At 44.0% G+C, this 22,168-nt stretch overlaps 4 protein-coding genes across 4 annotated transcripts; 1 reads left to right on the forward strand and 3 right to left on the reverse strand.

Annotated features, from left to right (window-relative positions):
• Positions 1-2,616: 2,616 nt before the first annotated feature.
• MYCFIDRAFT_187374 (uncharacterized protein) lies at positions 2,617-4,270 on the forward strand (the record flags this gene model as incomplete). Its single annotated transcript, XM_007926759.1, has 3 exons — positions 2,617-2,887; positions 2,991-3,944; positions 4,068-4,270. 3 exons carry the CDS (start codon positions 2,617-2,619, stop codon positions 4,268-4,270), a joined length of 1,428 nt encoding a protein of 475 aa, XP_007924950.1.
• Positions 4,271-4,639: 369 nt separating this feature from the next.
• MYCFIDRAFT_210849 (uncharacterized protein) lies at positions 4,640-5,791 on the reverse strand. Its single transcript, XM_007926760.1, has one exon. It carries the CDS (start codon positions 5,692-5,694, stop codon positions 4,840-4,842), a length of 855 nt encoding a protein of 284 aa, XP_007924951.1. The 5' UTR covers positions 5,695-5,791; the 3' UTR covers positions 4,640-4,839.
• A 14,190-nt stretch (positions 5,792-19,981) lies between these two features.
• Positions 19,982-20,362, reverse strand: MYCFIDRAFT_173339 (uncharacterized protein; the record flags this gene model as incomplete). The annotated part of the gene is made up of 4 exons (XM_007926761.1): positions 19,982-20,088; positions 20,113-20,133; positions 20,162-20,300; positions 20,327-20,362. The coding sequence occupies 4 exons, from the start codon at positions 20,360-20,362 to the stop codon at positions 19,982-19,984; spliced, it is 303 nt and encodes a 100-aa protein (XP_007924952.1).
• On the reverse strand, positions 20,343-22,063 carry MYCFIDRAFT_152562 (uncharacterized protein). The gene is made up of 2 exons (XM_007926762.1): positions 21,408-22,063; positions 20,343-21,357 (listed from the first exon to the last, which is right to left on the reverse strand). The coding sequence occupies exons 1-2, from the start codon at positions 22,011-22,013 to the stop codon at positions 20,458-20,460; spliced, it is 1,506 nt and encodes a 501-aa protein (XP_007924953.1). The 5' UTR covers positions 22,014-22,063; the 3' UTR covers positions 20,343-20,457.
• Between the last annotated feature and the right edge of the window lie 105 nt (positions 22,064-22,168).

The following is a 22,168-nucleotide window of genomic DNA, read 5'->3' on the forward strand; positions in this document are numbered from 1 at the left end:
CGGAAGGAGCGCCTATATAGCTCGGCTGTCTCCTGGGAACAAGCGGGCGTGGCACTTGAGGCTGTCGAGGATATTTGGTTAGCTTCGCGGCTCCGGCTGGCGAAGTCGGTGACTTCAGTTCGGAGGCGACTCTGGCAATATCGTCTTGCGACACCTGCTTGCTCTTCGCCTTGGAAGGCTTCCTCTTTCGCAAGGCATCCTCTCTTATACGAATGCTCTTCCGAGGCAGGCTCTCTTCGCTTTGCTGGCTTGCTGCGGTCTTGGAGCGGGTATGTCTGGCTGGGCTGTCCTCCCCATCGGATGTCTGGTAGGAAGCAGTGGAGGCATTGCTGTCCACACTTGGACTCCGTCGTGACGAATGCCTTTTTGGTTGGGGCCGTGTCTTCTCGCGCTCGTGCTTCTCAAACTCGGCACCAAGGCCTACCTGATGCGCATCGTTCCTGCGTCTCCGCCTCGATAGCATGTTCTTGAAGTTCATCAGAGGTAGCAGCGCGGAAAAGTAGTATCGGTTTAAGGCCTCGAATACCTTATCGAGATAGTATAGATGTTCCTCTAGCGTCTTGCTATAAATTACGATATCGTTAATAAAAGCTTTAGCGAACCTATTAAGTCCTTCCGTTCGTAGGATTCTATCGATTTGTCGCTATACGTAGGGCAGCGCGTCTAAGAAACGAGGCTTCGGCGTAATAGTAGCCTACGTCGAGGGCGACGCTATTACTAAAAATCCTAGTAAAATAAGGACGTAACTAATTTCTAGTAAGAGTCTTGCTTCTTGCGCTAAGCGAAGGGCTTTATAGGCTAAGGCTTAGCCTTATCGAAGGTCTTCTTAGCGCCCCTTAATTATAACTTGTCGCTTGCTAATTCTTAACAGTCTTAAGGCTTCCGAAAGCGTTAGTCGCTTCGACCTTAGTCGCGGCGAGGCGGCGGCGGCTATAAAGAATATACGGAGTTAGTCTAAGGCTTCCTAGAGCCTTCCTATCGATCTGTCTATTAATAGCTCGGTCGGAAGTTCTAGTCTCGATTACGCTATAGTTACTTACCCGCTAAGCGGGTAGGGAATAGTCTTAATAAAGAACCGGTAATAGTAGTTATATTGCGGCGGTTTAGTTGTCGTACTAGTTTAACCTACGCTAGTTGCTCCTCCTTAAGCCTCTACCTAAATAATACGATCGTATCCTCTTCTCTCGGTAGCCGAATGCTACGTCGTAGCTCTACGTCGATACTATTCTATATATACGTTAGCTACTAGCTTTTATTAACTAGGCCGGCGTTACGTATATAGCGTATTACCTCGCTAAGGTAGGTATCTATACTACGTCGGTTGCCTACGTCTAATAACGTATATTTAAGCCGCGTTAGCTCGTTTAGCGACTTAGATAGTAGCGTCTAGAAGTTCTCTCGTAGCGTCGTAAACTAATAGTCTAGACCTAGTACGTAGCGAAGGCCCTATTTCGCTAGGTTGTTAAGCGTGTTAGTATACTAGGTTAAGGCCGTTCCTCGTAGTAGTACGGGGATTCTAGACTTAACTCGATCGTTACTACGATATACTATAACATCCTTAAGTCGTTTAATAAAGATATTAATATCTTAGAAGAAGGTATTAGATCCTACGATACTTAGGTCGTCGTCTCCTTTCGATAGGTCTAGCTAGAAGAAGCTAATTTCCTAGTCCTATATTCGGTTTAGGTTGCTAGCCTCGTTAAAGATAGGCATACTATTTCTATTTCTATTGCCTACTATAGGAGCCTAGCCTGCTAGTACCTAGGCAACTACCGCCTAAATAGCGGCTATTATTTCCGCCGAGATAGCGTCCCCTTATTCCGCTATAGTAGGAGGCTAGACGCTCGTTGCCTATATAGTTACTATTATAGGTTAAGCCGTCGACGTAGTCGAAAGTCGTATACTTATAGTAGAGGTCGCTATTATTATTATTATATTAGGCGATTGCCGTAGAGGCTATTAAGGCTGTTATAACTGCTATTGCGATCTAGAGGCAGCTGCCCTTAGCTTAGAAAGTAACTTCCCCTTTATAAGTAAGTATCTTCTAGACCTACTTACTATAGTAGTCGCTAATAGTAAATTTAGCCTATACCTTCTCCTATAGAACTATAGGAACGAGTTCTATATAGGCTGTCGGTATACCGGTAAGTCGAGCTACTTAGGGGGATAGGTCTCTATCGCCTAAAAGTTCTATAGAAAGCGTTCTAGATAAGATCTAACCTTTATATTAGTAATCCGGTTAGTTCGTACGTATATAGCGAAAGCGCGGTCGTCGTCTATAGGGTTTATACAGATATGCGTTGCCCCGTATATACGGTTGCGTAGTAGTAGGGGGAAGTAGTTAGACTCTTAGTCGGATCCGTCTAATCTAGTTACCTCGTCCTAGTAGCGTTTTAAATAACTTCTAGTAGTACGAGGGTTTAGTGCGAGCGAAGCTACTAATTGTTATAAAGTTGAGATTGATAATGATTATATAGAGGAGGAAGGCTAATTACAAAGGTAGGCCGTCGCCTCATTAGTCAGCCAGCCCCTGGACCGTTACTTCCTTGTTCCGTAACACTGCTTCTGTGTCCGTACACAACCAAACCTCGACATCGCATCAACACCACAGCCAAAATGCCGGGCGCCCTCCGAGTCCAGACGCCCTCTCTGAGCACATTTCTCAAAGCACGCAAGACGCAAGATGTCGAAACGCTAATTGAACTCCTCGTATCTCTCCTGAAGCGGCGCCAGATCAAAAACTCGAGACCTTGCGCCATTGCGACGGCCAACCTATTACAAAGCGTGGTTGCAGAGCGAAGATGGCCAGATGCGCAGACCTTGGTGCGAAGAATCCGAGATGTCGGGCGAAAGCTGGTGGCCGCTCAGCCTCGCGAGATGGCAGTTGGTAAGTGCTTCAATCCCGTCGGTCAGAGGCGCTATATTGCTTCGGCCCTAGCTTCTATATGTGAGCGCACTTGGAATTCGAGACACCCACTGATCCTCGGAAGGCAATATTGTCCGACGAGTCTTGGGCGTTGTTCGTGAAGTGGCAGAAGACGATGAGCCCGACTTGAGTAGCTCCGTCGACAGCCTCCCGAGTCCTGCTCAAGGCCAGGAGCATTCTTCTTCGAGACCACGTCTTCCCACAAACATCTCATCTTTCAGCCCACTGAATCATGCCGGAGCTCTACCTCAGACTGCGCACACACAGACAGGTAGCAGTGATGCGCCATTGCCCACCACTCTGACGAACCAGCGACCTGCCATGCCTGGCGCGGCAAGTTCTTACGCTGGCCAAGCACCACATCTGAACTCCTTATTTGGCATTTTTCAGCAACCGACAGGAGTCTCTCCGTTGGGTACGCCACCTGTTAAAGACTCGCCTTCAATCAAAGGCCAGAAGAAGGATGCCAACGAGAAGATCGATGTCAAGGCAGAAGTCTTGAACGGCATTTCGGAACTCCTGGAGGAGCTCGAAATCGTGGACGAACAGATCGCAGAATCAGCTCTGCATCACATCCATTCAAACGAGATCATCCTTACGCATACTTCAAGCCAGACAGTGCAGCGATTTCTCATCACAGCAGCACGGAAACGCAAGTTCACCGTTGTCTGCGCCGAAGCATATCCCAATGACCATGCCGATACGCATGCTACCATCGTCAACGGTGGCGTCAAGCAAGGAGAAGACGAAGAAGAAGAGCGGTGGAAAGCACTCACGGCCATGGGTATCAAAGTCATCGTGATCCCCGACTCTGCCGTGTTCGCCCTGATGGCTCGCATCAACAAAGTCATTCTTGCACCTCACACTGTCCTCGCCAATGGTTCGCTGATCGCGGCGGCCGGAGCAAGCACTATCGCGCAAGCGGCTAAAGTACATCATGTTCCAGTCGTTGTACTGAGCGGCGTCTATAAACTGAGTCCCGTCTACCCATTCAACACAGATGAGCTCATTGAACACGGTAAGTCGAATGCCCTGCCAATTTCAGCTTCAGATTCAGCTTTGGAGGCGCTGGACTAGGGCTGGCGACTAAAGCCAGTGCCGCCCAACAAGCGCTTCTAGATCGATTGCTGACAATATGCAGGTGACCCGGGAAAAGTCGTCAGTTACCAAGACGGCGAATTCATGGACAAGGTTGATGTCGTCAACCCCATCTACGACCATGTCGATGCCGATCTGGTCGATCTTTACATCACCAATCTCGGCGGACATGCGCCCAGCTATCTCTACCGTATAGTCGCAGATCATTATCGAGTCGAAGACATCGATCTCAGCGCCAAAGTCTAGGAGGTTTCGGCTACTGGGGTCGGAGGTAATGCGCATAGGCTTGGGATGAGGAGAGAAAGCTTGGGCGGAAGCAGGAAGAAGAGCGCAAAGGCGTACCCACAGACGCCGTTTCCAGCATTGCAGGCGCTTCTGAAGGAGGCCAAATAGTGAGCTGATAGATTCAGATTCAGCACGTGGTGAGCTCATGAAGAGTCAGAGCGAGATTAGAATCATGCTCGCTTTGATACCACAAATCATACTTTTAAGATCCTTAAATGCCCGGCGCTGTTGCTGCAAGAGCGTCATTTCTACGACTGTACGTGCCTACAAAGCCCTGGGAACTCGTGAAGTCGTCGTTAGAGAGAGGCAGGATTGATCAGCAGCACAATTGATGTTGTCCAAAGATTTTTTCATCCTTTCTCATTATCATTATTAAGAATAAATATCGCTAATGCATACATATATCGCTCGAATCTTTTTGGGTAATTCATACACGCCGCCACCCACCCATTTTTTTCCCCCATTCCTGTGCCCGCAAGACATTTTGTTTTTTTTTCTTTCTAAAATTCGCTCAATCGCTGCTCTAAAGTTTACATGACGAATGCAACGATGCCCACAGCAATGGCAGCCACGCCGCTCAATGCGCCAGTGACAGAAGCGCCGCCGGTGTATGGAGTGACGGAGGATTTTGGGGCAGCGGGAGAGCCGGCAGAGCCGGTTGAACCAGCTGTAGCAGTGGTGTTTCCGCCGCCGTAGCTTGGGGCCATAGTCGTGCTGCTGGTGCTGGTGCTGGTGCTGGTGCTGGTGGCGGAGGCGAGGAAGTAGCATCCGTCCACCAACTGACATTTTTGGCCTGTAGGATAAGCATGTGCGGGATTGCAGCTGTATCGGCCCTGGCTATCTGAGCTGCCGGCCGCAGGGCATGTCGAAGTCGGTGATGAGGTTGGGGCGGAAGTCGAAGAAGAAGATGCGGTTGCGTTGACGAGGAGTGGGCAGCCGTTGATGAATGTACAGGTTTGCCCTGCAGGATAGGAATGTGCGGGATTGCAGCTGTATCGGCCTTGTGCGTCGTAGGCGCCTGGTGCGGCGCATGTGGTGGAGGTCGATGTTGGGGCTGCGGAGCTTGAGGATGAGGATGGAGATGGCTTGAGGCCATTGCAGAGACCGTTGTTGCAGGTGTTGGTGGCACATTGGCTGTCGTTGGTGCAGACGGCGTTGAAGCTACCGCAAGTACGGATGGTTCCTGCAGTAGAGCCAAAGCATTCGACGCCGGCTGGGCACTGCTGGTCTGATCCGCATGGGTCGCCGAGTTTCAGTGAGTTCGCACATGCTGTGATCTGAGGAGCACCGGATGGCTGAACGATTGTGCCTGGAATGGGAGAGCAGGTGGTCTGGGCATAGACGCTGGTAGAGGCGACAGCCAGGGCAACGATTGAGTAACGCATGTTGACGGTGGTGTGGGTGGTGTAGTGATTATGTTGTACAACGAAAGTCGAAGGCTGTCTCTTTTCCGATCGAAGGTCCTGTCGTGCTGTGGATATGTGTTTGCAATGACGAGGCGACAAGCAAGGAGAGTACAGTCTTCTTATATTGCAATGCCGCCAGGGTCAAGGTGGGTGTACCTCGACCGATTGAAAGCGAGATAGCAGACTAGGGTAGGGGTCAAGGTATCACATAACTCGTATGCCGCATGCCGGCGAATTACATATGTATGAGCCCAGGCTGGCCTGGCAACCTGGCTTTAATAAGGGCTTGAGCCACTCGTATTCTGGCTCGCAATGCCTCGCATTCGCCGCTTGGTGCCCTGCCAAGCTGTTGTTCCTGGCAGCGATCTCAACCAGCGTCACCGTTACGTGAGAGTGTATACGATACGAAAATAGCTCACCTCGACATGCGCTTGGCGCGTATGCACAGCCCAGTAGTTACCAGCATTGGCGATTTCGTGTTCGCCACATTATTTGTGAAGCGCCCAGCCAACGCGAGATCTGATTGCAACGAAGAAGGCATCATGCAGAGGCTGGCATTGCGAGAATTGTTGTGGTGGTAGGATAGCGTGTGACGCATCAGCTCAGTCACATGACTGTCACATAACTTCTTAGCTTGAAGAATTTTTACACTGTATTTTAGACCATAGAATAGAGCAGAACATAGGCAATCAACGAAGCCAATTGAACCGCCGGCAAGGCAGTATTACGTAAGTAATCCACTGCGCTGTGCGTGATAGCGAAAGCGAAAGGTTGGAGTTCAACTTGGAGAGACGTGGCGGGGCAGGGAGGTCGGGGTCGGGGTGCAGGATTGTGACGCGTCAGCTCAGTCACATAACAAGCACGTGACTTCTTGGCTTAAAGAATTTTCATTGTATTTTAGACTATAGAATAGAGCAGAACATAGGCAATCAACGAAGCTAATTCAACCGCCGGCAATACAGTATTATATAAGTAATCTACTACGCTATATATAATAGTTACAAGCCCGGATTTAATCCGCGGTATTAGAGACTTCTATAGTAGGAAAGAATTTTTTCTATTCTACGAGACCTGTAACAATCGAATCGATAGTCTTAACGGTACTATAAACTATAACTGCTTTAAAGCAACGTTAGTATATCCTTAATAGCCCTCTTATTAGCTAGTCGCCTCGGTAGTAGTAAGCTTATTATCCTTCGTAGACCTAACGACTAGGATCGATAGTTTAAGCAAACTAAGACGTACCTAACTAGATATAAGACCTAGGTCCTTACTAACCTATATTCGACTAAACCTACTAAACTAGTATAACCCCTTCTTCTAGAGTTCGATATAGAACAACTTATAAGCAACCTCCTATATTAGGCTAGGGCAAAGCTTACTAAGGAACACTTTAATATAAGGAAGGCGGAGTTTAAGCGCTTTAGGACAGCTCGTAATAAGACAATTAAATATCTAGCTATAACTATAGACATTCGCTATTACTTAGAGATTACTAATCCTAATATAGACAATATAGTACTAACTATACGGCTTGTTCTAACTCGATTGAAGAACAAGCTAGCACCTAACACTTAGTAGCAAAGGACTGCCCTTAGTAAGGAGCTTTACCGCCTTATTAATTCTAAGTAGGTAAAGGACCCTAAGCACTAGTACGAGGAATAGCTTAACCTTTATAAGACGATAAAACGTATACAATACCCGGAATTTGACAACTTAGTAACCTACCTATAAACTACAGTTACAAATATAGATAAGACCTATAGAAAAGGCCTCTATATAATATACTAGGTAGGGCTATTAGTTAACAACTTCTATTAACTAATTAGTATAGTACGAGAATATGCCCGTAATATGCTAGGTACTTCTATAAAGAAGGGTTCATCTTTTAGTATTATCTACGAAGAAACAGGTAAAGCTAGTACTAATGCCGCTCTATAAGCTACGGATAACAATAACAACGATAAGCCTAATAAGAATAAGAGCCGTAGTAATAGTAGCAACCGTATACTAAAGACATATGCTAAACTTACTAGAGTAGGTAAGAAGAAGGCATATAAAAACCGCGGTAAGTGTACTATAGTAAACTACCGACTTCGTAAACAAGTTAAAGAGAAGGATAAGGACAAAAAGTAGAAAGGAAAGCTAAAGTACTTTAAGGCCTATCTGCGTAAGAATAAGGGCTTCTACTTAAGATAGGCTAAGTTCTTTAAGGACCTACTAGCTATTAAGATTGCCTAGCAACACTATAGACTTTTAGCTAAAGATAGTAGAGACGATACTAGAATAGGCAATAGATTAGACAAAGTCTTACTAGCCTACTTCTTTAAGCTAGACACTCTAGACCTATTAGCCTTTGCATTAGTTACCCTAGCACTAACTACTACCTATCTATTAATAGCTATAAGAGACAAGAAATGGAACCCCTTTATTAGCCTAATATATAATAGTAGATCTAACTGCAATATCGTTAACTATCCTAGTCGCTTCAACTTTTAGGCAATGTTTATTCCTCCGCGAGCTACTATTGCAATAGGAACTAGATATAATAAAGTTATCGCTATTAGAAGGGCATCCTTTACTATTAAGTTAGTAGTAGGTAAACCCCTAACTATTAAGCTAAAAGAGTGCCTCTATGTCCCTAATTTCTATACTAATATTGTTAGAGGGGCAATCTTCTATTACCGTAGGTTTAAGCATAATAAGCTTAATAATGTTCTCTACAACCTATAAGGGAAACTACTAGTCCCTCTTATTAGACCTAATAACTACATACCCTATTTCGATATTACCTATAAAGTAGATAGTAAACCCCCGCTCGAATAGCTAATAGAGGATAAAGGCAAGCTACATCTATACCCCTTCTAACTAGCACAGTCGACAACTATACTATCGGCCTACGTAACAGCTCGTCGCTCCGTACGCCTACTACCGCTAAGGAAGCTTACCCTTAAACAAATATATAAGGTGTTTAGACATCTCGGCTCTAAGAGAGCGCAAGAGCTTATAGATAGAGTTAATAGAATAATAAGAGATTATATATATAATAATAAGGTACTAAGAACACTACTTTATCCTATATATATATAAGTAAAAGGCAAGAGACTTATCTCTAGGAGACTAAGGTACTATAATGTGTCGATTTTGACTCTATATAGACACATTATAGCCGACTTAATGCAACTAGATACGGCCTACAATAGCGACTAGTACATCTTTTACGCATACGACCTAAATACTAGACTTTACTTTACATAGACAATTAGTAATCGCTAGGAATCAACTCTCCTACAATGCTAGAACTAAATAGCTACCTTCGTACGCAGCATTAGGCGAGATATTATCTATTTGTTATCGGATAATAAAGGAGGCATCTTAGGCCTTCGGTTTCGATCGTATTTACGCAATAACTATACTACGTAGAGGCTAACAGCCCTATATATATTAGAATAGGACCTAGCTAAGCGAGTAGGCCGTACAATTATTAAGGTAGCTCGAGCCTTAATAATATATACTAGGTTCCCTTACAACCTATAGCTAGAAGCAGTTTATATAGTATAAGAAAATAGGTATATAGCAACGTATAGAACACCCTCTACTAATCGCCGTAGTAGAAAGTAGAACTAAACCGTGCCTTTCTTAGAACAGGGCAGAGCGTTTACTATTAACTAGGCTACGTACGGATAGTACCTATGCCGAGCCGGTAACCGAGTATGTCCGTACGAGCGACCGAGCTTTTCCGTATATACGCTAAGCAGGCTTTACGCTAGCGAGACAGCACCGCAGTATACGTAATAACATTATATAATTGTTATATAGGCTTGCTAAGGTATAATAGGAGACTTTACTTGCTTAGGTTCTTATAATTATCTCCTTCCCCCGGTATAGCTATCCTAGCTATAGGGCAATATAGTAAGTTATACTATTTCTTATACTCTGCGCTGCACTTGCGCGTCTTATACGTACCTATCGCTAGGCTATAGTTGCTAGGCGCGTTATAATTTGCCTCGTAGTTGCTTGTTTGTTTATAGATTTAAAGCGCGGCTGCTTCTAGTACTAACTAGAGGTTGCCTAAATTTCTAAGAACGCGGTAGCTACGCGAGAACGTAAGCTATCCGAAAGCGAGGCGAGTATTTAAAGCATTCGAAGCCCGCTTAAAAACTTCTTCTTTTTCTAAGCGCTCCGAATACTACCCGCCTGCGCCCTACCTACTCCCCTCTCGCGCCCCCCTAGTATTACTTAAAGATTTTTTCTTTCTTAAACATCTATTAAAAAAAACATTACTAGTATAGCTACTCCTTCGCGTGCCTCGGGCAAGCGCGCTGTAGGCGCTCTACCCTCGATATCTACTACGCCTACCTAGCGCCCCCTAAAAGTCCTAAAGGGCTATATCTATTGCTTTAAGCATATAACGGCTAATAGTATATGTTCTCGCTACTTACTACGCGCTTACGCTTCGCAACTAACTCGCTTTAGTAGACCTAACTAAGGTTTATATAGGCGGTAATATAGACCCTACTACTAAGCGTAACTACGATCGCTACCGCGGTAGCTATTATACCTATACTCCTATTACGGTACGCGCGCTAGTGTCGCTACTAGCCCGTATCCGCGCCGTACGCGCTACGCGCGACCTTTACGATCTAGACGGCTACGACTCCGTCGAGGAGTCTAACGAGGCCTTAGAGGCACTCTAGACTAACCTAGACGCTGTCGTCGTACGTAGGTTTCTTATACGCTCCGCTTACGCTTTGCATACTAACCTCCTTATTAGTTATCCTATCTACGCTCGACGCCTTCTATATTAATAAGAATAAGGTAACCCTAGGCGGCAAAGCCCTAGCCCGTAAGGGGGCCGCTAGCGGGTCCCTTACAGATATTAACCTGCTTAGTGCCCTCGAGAATATCGGCACTAACTTAGCCGGCTTAGTAGAGATCGGTCGTTAGGTATAGTTTTTTCCTATAGCCTCGTTTTACTTGCGCTTCGTATACTAACTGCACTAGAACCTCGCTTAGCGCGTCGGCGCTAACGCCGTCGCTACTATCGATGCTGCTATAGGTATCGAGGCCGAGGAGGACGAGGAGGAGTCTAAGGATAAGTAGAGTAGACGGCTCGCCGTCGCCGCGCCTACGCGGCGCCTTCTTTATATATACTAGGCTAATAGGCCTTTTTTAGTAGCGAAACAAGTACGTGTCTACTATTTTTTTTTTAAGTTTCATTTTCTTTTGTTTTAATTACTACCTACGCTTACGCTTCGCTTAAGCTTCGAACTCGTCTAACGCTATAGAATCTTTAATATAAATAGCTAGCTCCTAAGTATTATATTCTTTAGGCTACCCTCGCTATTTAATAAGGTAGTACGCCTTCCGCTTCTTTATCTTCTTTACTACGATTGTTTCTATCTGCTACTTATCGCCTTTAGCGACGGGTATGCTTACCTTATACTCCTCGCTATCGCGCCTATACTAAGGCTCGAAGAGGGAAACATAGAAAACATTATAGATCTTCGTACTTAACGGTAGTACTAGGCGGTACGCCTACGCTCTAACTGCGTTAATAATACGGAAAGGCCCTATATACTTCGGGCTAAGTTTCTTCTTTAGGACATCTAAGCTAATATTCTTTATCGATAGTAAGACTAGGTCGCCTATACTATATGTTTTAGTAGTATAGTATATATTGTATTACTTAGCCTAGTATTCTACTGCTTTCTGCTAGCGTTCTGTAAGCGTTTTATATACTTATCGTAGTCGCTCCGTAGCGTCGATAGCTACTAGTGCCCTTCCCTTAGTTAGCTCGTCCCGAGCTAGTAGCTTATTTACGCTCGGCATTAAATTAGAGTTAAAGCCGTAGAGCATCTTAAAGGGGCTTATACGCAACGCAGGATAAACGCTATTATTATAGGCGAACTCCGCCTAAGGCAACATTTTAGCCTAATTATCCTAATTCTTAGAGTAATAGTATCGAAGGTATTACTCGAGAGTCTAATTCGCGCGTTCGGTTTGCCCGTCGGTCTAAGAATAGAAGGCTATACTAAGCCTGCGCTTTATATACGCTTCGAAGCAGAAGTCGCTCTAAAACTAGCTAGTAAATAGCGATCTACGATCGCTAATAATGCCTAATAGCACTCTAAAACGCCTAATTACCTCCCTTTAAAGGATATCCGCGAGTTCTACTACTATATACTTCTTCGTCGTTAGGATAAAGAGGCTTATCTTCGTATAGCGGTCGACTATTACGAGGATCGTAGTATATACGTAGGCACCGAGCTTGCTCGGCGGGAGATTAGTAATAAAGTCTATCGTTAATTCTTACTATAGTCGGGTTAGTATAGGTAGCGTAGCGAGCTCGCTATATAGGCGATAGCGCTTCGCCTTCGACTATTAACAAATTCTATAGGTGCGGATATAGGCCGTAATGTCTTCGGCTATCTTTAGCTAGAAGTACTTTCGGCGTGTTAGGTCTATAGTCTTAGCTATACTAAAGTGTCTAGCTAAAGGGTCGTCGTAGTATATACGTATTAGTTGCGTACGTAAGGCGTAGTCCTTAGGGATATATAGCGCATCGCCGTAGTAAATAAGGTTACTACGACGAGAATAGCTAGGCGGGAGGTTAGGACTACTTAACGAGGCTAAGCTACCCGACGGTAAGCTTGTCTCGTATAAGCCTCCTTCTCTCGCTTACTCTAGCTATTATAGAGTATATACGAAACTAAGGATTATATTAGGTATCTCGTAGTAGGGCCCGTTATTCCTAACGATAGTAGCCGCTACTCTTACGGGACTGCTAATAAAACTCTTGCGTTCCGCTAGCGCTGTACTAGCGTCTCGCATCCCTATATATATAATAGAGATACGTTTTACAATTAGCTTAATATCCTCGGGCAGATTTAACTATAGAGCTAGTTTCGACTATAATATAGGAAGAAGGTTGTTCGCCGCCTACGACTCGCTCTTATAGTCGCTACGTCGTAAAGGCGCATCGGCTAGATTTCGTTTACTAGCCCGATATTTAATAGTAAAGTCGAAAGGTATAAGGAAGGTCGCCTATCTTACCTACCTTCCGACGAGCTGCTTTATCTTTATAAAGCCCTTAAGATTAGCATAGTCGACAACTACGCGGGTCGTATACTAGGCGCTATCGAGATACGGGCGCTAATACTTAAAGGACTCGATAACCGCTAGGAGCTCCTAGTTATAGGTCTTATAATTTGTCTCGGCTAGGACTATTTTCTATAACTAGAAAGCAATAGGGTACTAATTCCTATCTTTACTTTGTTATAATATAATCCCTACTAAGGCGAACGTAGAGGTATCGGTTTCGATATATAGGGGCTTCGTAGGATTATAGTATCGCAATATCGAGGCCGAGCTAAAGGCAGCCTTTAGCTAGTAGAACGCTTGCTCCTCGCTTTCGCCCTACGGGACCTGCCCTAGCTTTCGGCTATTTACAGCTCCTTTCGATAGGGCAGTTAGTAGTATAACGATCCGGGAGTAATTAGGGATAAACCTCCGATAGAAGTTATAGAATCTAAGGAAGGATTGAACCTCCTTTAGCGTTAATAGGCGAGGCTATTCGGTAATAGCGTTTACCCTACGCTAATCTATCGATATGCCTTCGGTACTAACGATAAACCCTAGGAATTCGACTTCTTTCTTCTAGAAGGAACATTTCTTCCTATTTACGTATAGCGCAAACTTTCTAAGCCGCGCAAGGATAGCGCGTACGTCTTATACGTAGTCCTCTCGCGTTTTGCTATAAATAAGAACATCGTTAAGATAGACGATATAGCAAATATTAACTAGGCTAGCTAACGCCCTATTAATGTATCCTTAAAACGTAGTAGGAGCATTAGTAAGTCTAAAAGGCATTACCTTATACTTAAAGTACCCGTACCGCGTACGGAACGTAGTCTTCTACTCGTCGCCTCGCTTAATACAGATGCGGTAATATATATCCTAAAGGTCTAAGGACGTATACTATTCGGCATCCTTAAGCCTATTAAGCGTTTCGCTAATAAGAGGTAGGGGGTAACGATTTTTAATAGTAATCTCGTTTAGCCCCCTATAATCGACGTAGAGTCTTAGACTACTATCCTTCTTTAGTACGAATAGGATCGGCGTATCTGCCTCGCTTATACTAAGCTAGATCTAATCGTTGTCTAAGGCTAAGCTTAGGTAATTACGAAGGTCGCTAAGCTCTCTTCCTAAAGAATAGTAGAGAGGTTTATATAGCGGCTTCGTTCCGGGGATTAGGTCGATCGTATACTCTACGTCTTCGGGGAGCTTACGTCGCGCTTCGGGCATTATAGTAAAGACGTCTTCGAAGTCTTTAAATTCTTCTAGTAAGGAGGAACCCTTAGCGATATCGTAGAGCTAGCGAACGCTAATCGTATATACGTATAGGGCGTTACACATATCCTTCTAGAATTCCTATAGTTCCCGTACGCGTATCGAACGCGCTACGGCTTCGATCCTATAAGTCTAGGCATCCGTCGAGCTATCGACGATTACCTTTTAGTCGCGCCTCTAAGGCCTACTAAGAATAATATTAGGGAGGGGTATCTCGAAAGCGTAGAACACTCCGGTAGTAATACGTTCTTAGCCTATAGAGTCGGCGATCCGTAAGTATAGATAATACGCTCCGTAGTAGTATCCTCGGTCGCCCTAGAAACTGTCGGTACTAGGTAGTACGGCGTTAACAATCCGCTAAGGCTAGTATCGTAGAACGAATTCTTAAGATACTATATTAATATTAGTAGTATTATCTAATAAGCATTCGACGGATACTTCCCCTTCTTACGTAACGATTGCTCTACGTACGCGTCCCGTAGGTACTACTACTACTAAGCTACTTAGTTGAGATTCTATACCTACCTCTAGCTCTTAGGAGGTACCTTATCTTTTCCCTTAGCCTTCGAGTCGTTCTTCTTCTCTTTAGCGTTAGCGGCTACCTTACGTACCGTAGGGTTGTCGTCTTTCTAGAGATAGCGGTTCGGGTACGCGTTCTTATAATAGCCTTTCTAGCGATAGCTATAATATTCGACCTTGCTAATATTATACCTGCCTTACGAGTTATTGCCCTTCGTATACTTTCCGCCTACGCTATAGTCGCGATTTAACTACTACTTACGGGCCTAACTATTAGATCGACGCTTCTTACCTTTACTACCTCCGGTTTTATCGTAGTTACGATCCTTACGTTTGCTAGACGGCTTGTTAGGGGTCTCGATGCGCGTCGTAAGCTCTACGAGTTTGTAACGCGTCGTTAGTACCGCATAGTATTTAATAATCGCGCTACGAATCGCTAGCTAGAGTTTAACGAGGAGATAGCGGATCCTATACTCCTCGCTATAGTCGCTAAGTTAATCTTCGAGTACTACGAGCTTAAGGGCAAAGCTTTAGACTAACTGTCCCTTACGCTAACGAGCTGCCTTATACTCGAGGGTTACGTCTAGTATACGGTTTATAGGGTCCCCGACGTAGTCCCGATAGAAGGTTTTAAAGTCCTAGTAGGTATAATTCTATAGGTCCTTAAGGCTGTTTTCGTTATACTATCGCTCCTACGCATCGCCTACGAGGTATATAATACTATAAAGCACCTTGCTTTCGTCCGTATAATAAGTAGCTCCGGATAGCGTAAAGGTAATAGAAAGTTCCCGAAGGAATCGCCTCGACTCCTTAATCGTATCGCCTTTAAAGGGCTTAGGTTCCTTTAGGCGAGGCTTAATAGCCGTAAGACTAGCGACTATATAGCTTATACTAGGTATAGTAGCTACGCTTAGCGCACTTCCGGAAAGAGGTAGTCGATACGAGACAGATTTAGCTCTCTAAGATTTAGGCCTCTAAATCGACTCGTTAGCTAATTCTTCCTCGTCCTCGTCCTTGTCCGAGGGTAGGGTCCTCGTAGGACCCTCGCCGGTAGTGCCGCTACTCGGAGCTAGCATATCGCCTACGTCCCTAAGGGTACAAAGGCGCGCATTCTCTCGCTTAGCTTCTTAAGCCTATACTTCTAGCCTAAGCACTTCTTGCTTAGCTAGAAATCGTTCGAGCCGTAGGCGGGTCGCTTCTTAGCGCGCCTAATATTCGGCTTCGTCTTATTGTATCGCTGCGTCGTTTTCTAATGCTGTCGGTACTCCTAGGGCATTATTCTACGCGTTTCCCGCGCTCGGCGCATTTAGACCGCTTACGTTTATCTTTCGGGGTTCTATAGGCCGCTACGAAGGGTAGACGGTTTAGAACTATAAGAAAATAGGTATATAGCAACGTATAGAATACCCTCTACTAATCGCCGTAGTAGAAAGTAGAACTAAACCGTACCTTTCTTAGAACAGGGCAGAGCGTTTACTATTAACTAGGCTACGTACGGATAGTACCTATGCCGAGCCGGCAACCGAGTATATCCGTATAAGCGACTAAGCTTTTCCGCGTATGCGCTAAGCAGGCTTTACGCTAGCGAGACAGCACCGTAGTGCACGTAATAACATTACATAATTGTTATATAGGCTTGCTAAGGCATAACAGGAGACTTCACTTGCTTAGGTTCTTATATATAGCTACCTTCCTCGCTAATAGATTACTAAGGTTACAGACAGCTAACCTACTAATGCGAACACTATATAAGATTAGCACTAGCTATAAGCCAAATATAGCCTATATCTACTAGTTTAGAGTAAGGGTATATCTAGTAATCTACGGCATAGAGACAACTAATAGTAATAGCAAAAGGAAGGCTATACTACCGAATACTATAAAAGTAGCCTTACGGACCTATATTAGATACCTATATAGATACGAGGGACACTCTATCTATCGGATATAGGTACCCTTACGAATAATAGTGCTACGTACTAGAGACGTTACATTTAATAAGACTAAGTTCTATAATAGCTATAATAACGACCTAGGCGTTGTTATAACTAACTAAGAGCTTGTAGAAGAATATAGTAATCTCGAAGAGGCACAAGCACCCGCCTCGGAGCATTAGTTTAACGAGCTTCGAGAAGCCTATAATACACCTCTAGACCTTGTTAGGTTTAGAGCTAAGGGGGTAGATACACTAATAGGGCCTAGTCGACTTATAATAGTTAATAGGCTAATAGGTAACCCTATTAGACTAGAGCTACTACTACCTTAAGAAGAACTACTAGCACTAGCTAAGCTATAGCTTATATAGGTACCTATATAGAAATAGGACTTTCTAATTAATCTACGCGAAGCAATAGAGCCGCGTAATAATATACTAGATAGATTAGTAGAACTAACTATTAATTAGCAGCCTTAACCTAAGAACGATACTAGCTATAAAGCCCCTACTAACAATATAGACGCACTAGGTTATACAGATAATATAGACTTCAACTTGCTACGTACTAAGCTAGCTAAATTGCTAATACCAATTAAAGCTACTAATATATCTTATCGTTACTTACTAAATTTAGGCGGTCCGTACTACCGTATTAATAATCCAAACAAGCGATAACGAGTAGCTACGATCTACTATAACCGAGAACAAGCGAGAAACCTCCTTCTATTTAGCAACCTTTATATAGCCGCCGAATATAAAGCACGCTTTATATAGCCTACTCGATCTAATAAGTCTAACCTACCTAACTTACTAGATCTAGATCCGCTACCACTTCTACGAGACGAGCATAATCTAAGTCTTACACTAAAGATCTCAGACTTGCTAAAGGAGCTACGTAACTAGCGATAGGTACTAAAGAGCAAATTTAAAGAGTATTAGATATATACTACAAGAGTGGAATTTAATAAGGCATTAGAGACACGTATATTCGAGTAGGTAGATCTAAACATACTAGATAAACCTAACCTCCTACCTCTTACCTAGGTATTTAAATACAAGGGTAATGCTAATAGTCGACTAATTAAGTTTAAAGCAAGAGTGTGTGTAAGAGGGGACCTTTAGAAGAACATACACTTAGACACCTATGCCTTAATACTAGCTATACGAGTTTTTAGAGCCCTTATAGCTATCGTAGCTAAGTTTGACCTAGAAGCTAAGCAAATGGATGCAGTTAATGCCTTCCTTAATGCTATATTCCTATATACGCTATACCTTAGGCCGCCTAATAGATTTAAGTAGAAGGGTAAGATATTAAAACTAATCTAAGTACTCTATAGTCTATAGGAGTTACCTCGGCTATAGTATAACCACTTTACTACAATACTAGAAAACAAACTTAGTATACAACTAGTAGATAATGTAGACTACCTATATACCGACCTAGACAAACAGGTATTTATCTTCTTCTATATAGACGACATTATACTGTTGTATTACCGCTAGCATATGCAAAAGGCAATAGACCTTAAGCAGAAGTTAATAAAGGAATATAAAATAAGTAACCTAGGAAAGCTCTTATAGTTCCTTAGCATTGAAATTATACGCGATAGGCAGAACAGGAAACTATAGCTATCTTAGAAGGCATATACCGAGAAGATAGCTTAAAGATACAGTGTCGTAATAGCTAGTCGAAGAGCTAAAGCACCTCTACTAACTAGATACGAGCTATATAAGAAACTAACTTCTAGTAAAGATAACTCTGCTCGAATTAATCTATTAGCAATCCTAGCCTACTAAAGCCGTATAGGGTCACTTAACTTTGTAGTAGTGCAAACTAGGCCGGACATAGCTAAGGCAGTATCCTTATTGTCTAAGGCTCTATAGAACCCGCGGACAGAAGATATAGCAGCAGTAGACTAGTGCATTAGGTACCTGCTAAACACGAAGGACCTATGCTTAGAGTATAACGCAAACGGACTAACAATTACCGCTTATTCAAGCTAATAGCTTTATAAATTCTACGGAGCTTCTAACGCATCCTGTAGTAACTATAAAGGCACGAGACAGTCGTTAGAGGGATAGATATTTAGCCTATTTAATAGACTAGTTAATTGGAAGGCAGTACGATAGTTAACTATTACTAAATCTACGACTAAAGCTAAACTGCTAGCTGCCTTATATATAGGCTTAGAATTGATCTAGTAGAAGCGTTTCTTTAACAATATTAGCCTTACCTTAGACAGCATTCCTATGCTATACTATAACAATATATAGACTATCCGTATTATTAAAGCTAATGCTAGCAAACTAGATACGAAGCTCCGCTATATAGATATTCACTAGTGCTAGCTAAGGCAAGAACATAAGGCTAGAAGGATTTAATGCGAATACCTAGCTATATAGGACATACTAGCCGATAGAATAACTAAGCTCTATAGCCCTTAGAACTAGAAGAGGTTTATTAAACAGCTAAGACTAACTAGACTACCTAACCTAATAACTAACTAAGATATATAGTTGTAGGGGTATATAAGGAAGCAACTCTTCCTTTAACAACCTCTTCCTCTTTAGTAATACAAAGATAACTCTATATAGTAGGTAGTAGGCGCCTCCCCTATTAATTGTAACTAAGTCGATTAAGCATACCTTTATCGATTAGCGCTAACAAAAGTGTCTAATACGATAGCGACGACTAATTAGGACAAAGGATTTAACCTTACTTCCTAATACGTTATTGTCGCCTATATTATTACTTCGAACGTTACTTCTACTAACTAATAACAAGTCTACGGCGATTGTATTAGTGCTAGTAATAATAGTGCAGTAGTCTTAGCTAAGGGTAGCGTCCTTAGTTAAGTTACCTATCCTAATTTATTAAATCTGTTTAACTAATATATATCTTACCTAATCCTTTATCTAATTAAATAGACGCTACCTATGCGATTAATATAATAACCGATAGTAATAATATAACGGGCTTAGTTTAGCTAAACTAACTTTACTAACGATACGAGTTCTTATATAAGGCTTAATAGTATCGGTCTATACTTAGACTACGTAGGAAGACAACAGTTCCTAGTAACAGGGACCGTATATAAAGGTATATACGTAGTCCGGATTATGTAACGATATCCTTCTAGGGTAATTAGGGTATAAAATAAGACTCTCTTATATATAGTATAGATTCGAACTATTTTTTTAGTAGTTTAATAAAGTACTATATAAGGAGTTAAAAAGATTAATTTTCTTTTGTTTACATATAAAGAAGCATTAAATACCTTGCCTAAAATAGAAGGCAACCTCTTTTGTGTAAGCTAAGGGGGTATATAACGCGTTAGCTTAGTTATGTAACAAGTGCGTAACTTCTTAGCTTAAAGAATTTTCATTGTATTTTAGACTATAGAATAGAGCAGAACATAGGCAATTAACGAAGCCAATTCAACCGCCGGCAATGCAGTATTACGTAAGTAATCCACTGCGCTGTGCGTGATAAGGATCAGCCGCTTTCCGCTTTCCGCTTTCCGCTTTCCGCTTTCCGCTTTCCGCTTTCCGCTTTCCGAGTCGGCCTGTGCTGAACAGAGTTCAAGCACTGCCCTGAGTCCAGATCTGGTCTCGACGACACCGCTTCTATTTTCTCACCAACCTTCTTCTTCATGATCATAAAAATGTCCGCGGCGTTACATCCGCAGCGAAAATGTCGGCATTTCCAGGCAGTATTGTGAGACAACTCGCTCGCGGAGCAGTGGCCACGTACCGGAAACAGCAATGACGGCGAATCCTCGCAAATGCATCGCTCGGCTGCACTACTTCAACTGGATCTAGGAGAAAGAATCGATTCATCCGCGACAGGATACACAACCGACGACTTGTATCTCTTCTCTTCTAGGCCAGGCCAACCACCCAAAGAGCGTGCGATATGCAGTCCCGGCGACCGATCAGTCCGGTTCTTGCCCGAAGAGATTCAAAATGCCAGCTTCTGCGGTCGAGCAAGGACTGTTCAGTCTCTTCGAGGTCATCTCAAAGCTGATCGGCAACCACTCTCGTACCTCGTCATCCTCGCCTAGGATCATCTTGGCAACAGCTTCTCCGCTGCCCCAGCACAACGGCATTCCATATCCATTGAAACCTGCTGCGATGTATTCGCCGTCACCGTGCCTCGTGGATACAGACTTTGGAACACGGCCGACCCATGGCAAGTGATCAGCTGTAAATCCCAGTACACCAGACCAGATGGACTTGATCTCTGGCTGCTGACCGGAAGGCCATCCTTTCGCGAATATTTTGGGCAGAATGTTGACAAGTGTGTCCTTTGACACGCTACTAATGGTTGTGTCGTCGGCGGTGAGCAGCTCCAAGGCCTTCTGTCTCTCACCACCAATGAAGATGTCGCCAGTCTTCTCGTTTTGCGTGATGTAATAGAGCCCGTAGGAGAACGTCTCATCAGACGCATCGTAGCTCGGCCTTCCTACCGTAGACCACGACTTCTTTTCGCCCTCGCGAGGAAATTCTGGTCCAGCAGCCTGCGTCGACATCGTACCGCGGACCGGAAAGATCTTCCCTCGTAAATTGGGAAGAAGGTGACCAGCCCAGCCATTCGTGCAATGAATCACTTTGGAAGCACGAATTACTCCGCGAGCAGTGGTGACAGTGTAGGGGTATGCTGCATCTTCTGCTGGCGCGTAATCAATTTCAGTGACTGGCGTCTCTGTTTCGATCGAAAAACGATCTTGGTACTGCGTGAGCATCCGAGAGTAAAGGCCGGTGACCAAACGGTAAGGCCAGAATGCGCCGGCACTATTGGTAATTACCCCTACCGTGTCTTTCATATTGAACTCCTGCAGTCGCAGTTAGCAAGTGGACCTACTTCAGTGTGCTGGACGCCTACCTTCAATCCCTCTTCTGCCGTATAGACACGATGGTCACCTCGGAACTCGGGCAAGCTCTCTTCATATCTCTTCTGGCTTTCCTTTGCCGTTTCAAAGGTGTCCTTATCATAATAACCAGTAATGGTGGTCACTCTCCTAGCCTCCGCCGCTTTGCTCAGAGCCTCATCTTCATCGGCCAAAGCGTACATGGACTCCAAGGTCCTGATAGCAAACCGAGATATTTTCGCCGTCTCCTCACGTCCAAGGACCTTCTCGACGTGGAGGAACTCCTCTGGAAGTGGCGACAGAAGATGGCCACCATTTCTGCCTGTCGCTCCACTAGTCAGAGTCCGAGCTTCCAGAATCGTGATGCCATCCCGAGAATCGGCAGAGAGACTGTGCAGTAGATGCGTGGCAACGCTACATCCAGTCACACCAGAACCTATGATGGCATATGTCGTTTTTGATGGTAGCCGAGCAGACTGAGTTTTTGATATTGGAGACGGAGGCCACTGCCAAAATGCTTTAGTGGGATTTGGCCTGGGTAACAGTGGATCTTTCTGCGCATCAATGACCAGCTGCGAAATGATAGTCGATGGAGCACGTTCTGCTCGCATGGTCGTCATATTCTCAAGACGAGGCGGGCGCTGCTAGGACATACTTGATGAGAAAGAAGAAAGCTCTCTAGACTTGCCTGGATCTTGGCTTTCACTGCATATTAGAGGAGTGCACGTACGCTCCCCGCGCGCTGCGAAGTCCGATAATTCACATGTTGGGGAGC

The sequence above is a fragment of the Pseudocercospora fijiensis genome, assembly GCF_000340215.1.
Source record: "Pseudocercospora fijiensis CIRAD86 unplaced genomic scaffold MYCFIscaffold_3, whole genome shotgun sequence".
NCBI classification, from domain to species: Eukaryota; Fungi; Ascomycota; class Dothideomycetes; order Mycosphaerellales; family Mycosphaerellaceae; genus Pseudocercospora; species Pseudocercospora fijiensis.

Excerpts from the sequence above, each read along its gene's own strand:
- MYCFIDRAFT_210849 (XM_007926760.1), bottom strand. The coding sequence starts at position 5,694 with ATGCGTTACTCAATCGTTGCCCTGGCTGTCGCCTCTACCAGCGTCTAT.
- MYCFIDRAFT_152562 (XM_007926762.1), bottom strand. The coding sequence starts at position 22,013 with ATGACGACCATGCGAGCAGAACGTGCTCCATCGACTATCATTTCGCAG. Across the intron at positions 21,358-21,407 it reads CGGCAGAAGAGGGATTGAAG|GAGTTCAATATGAAAGACAC; the intron begins GTAGGCGTCCAG and ends CTGCGACTGCAG.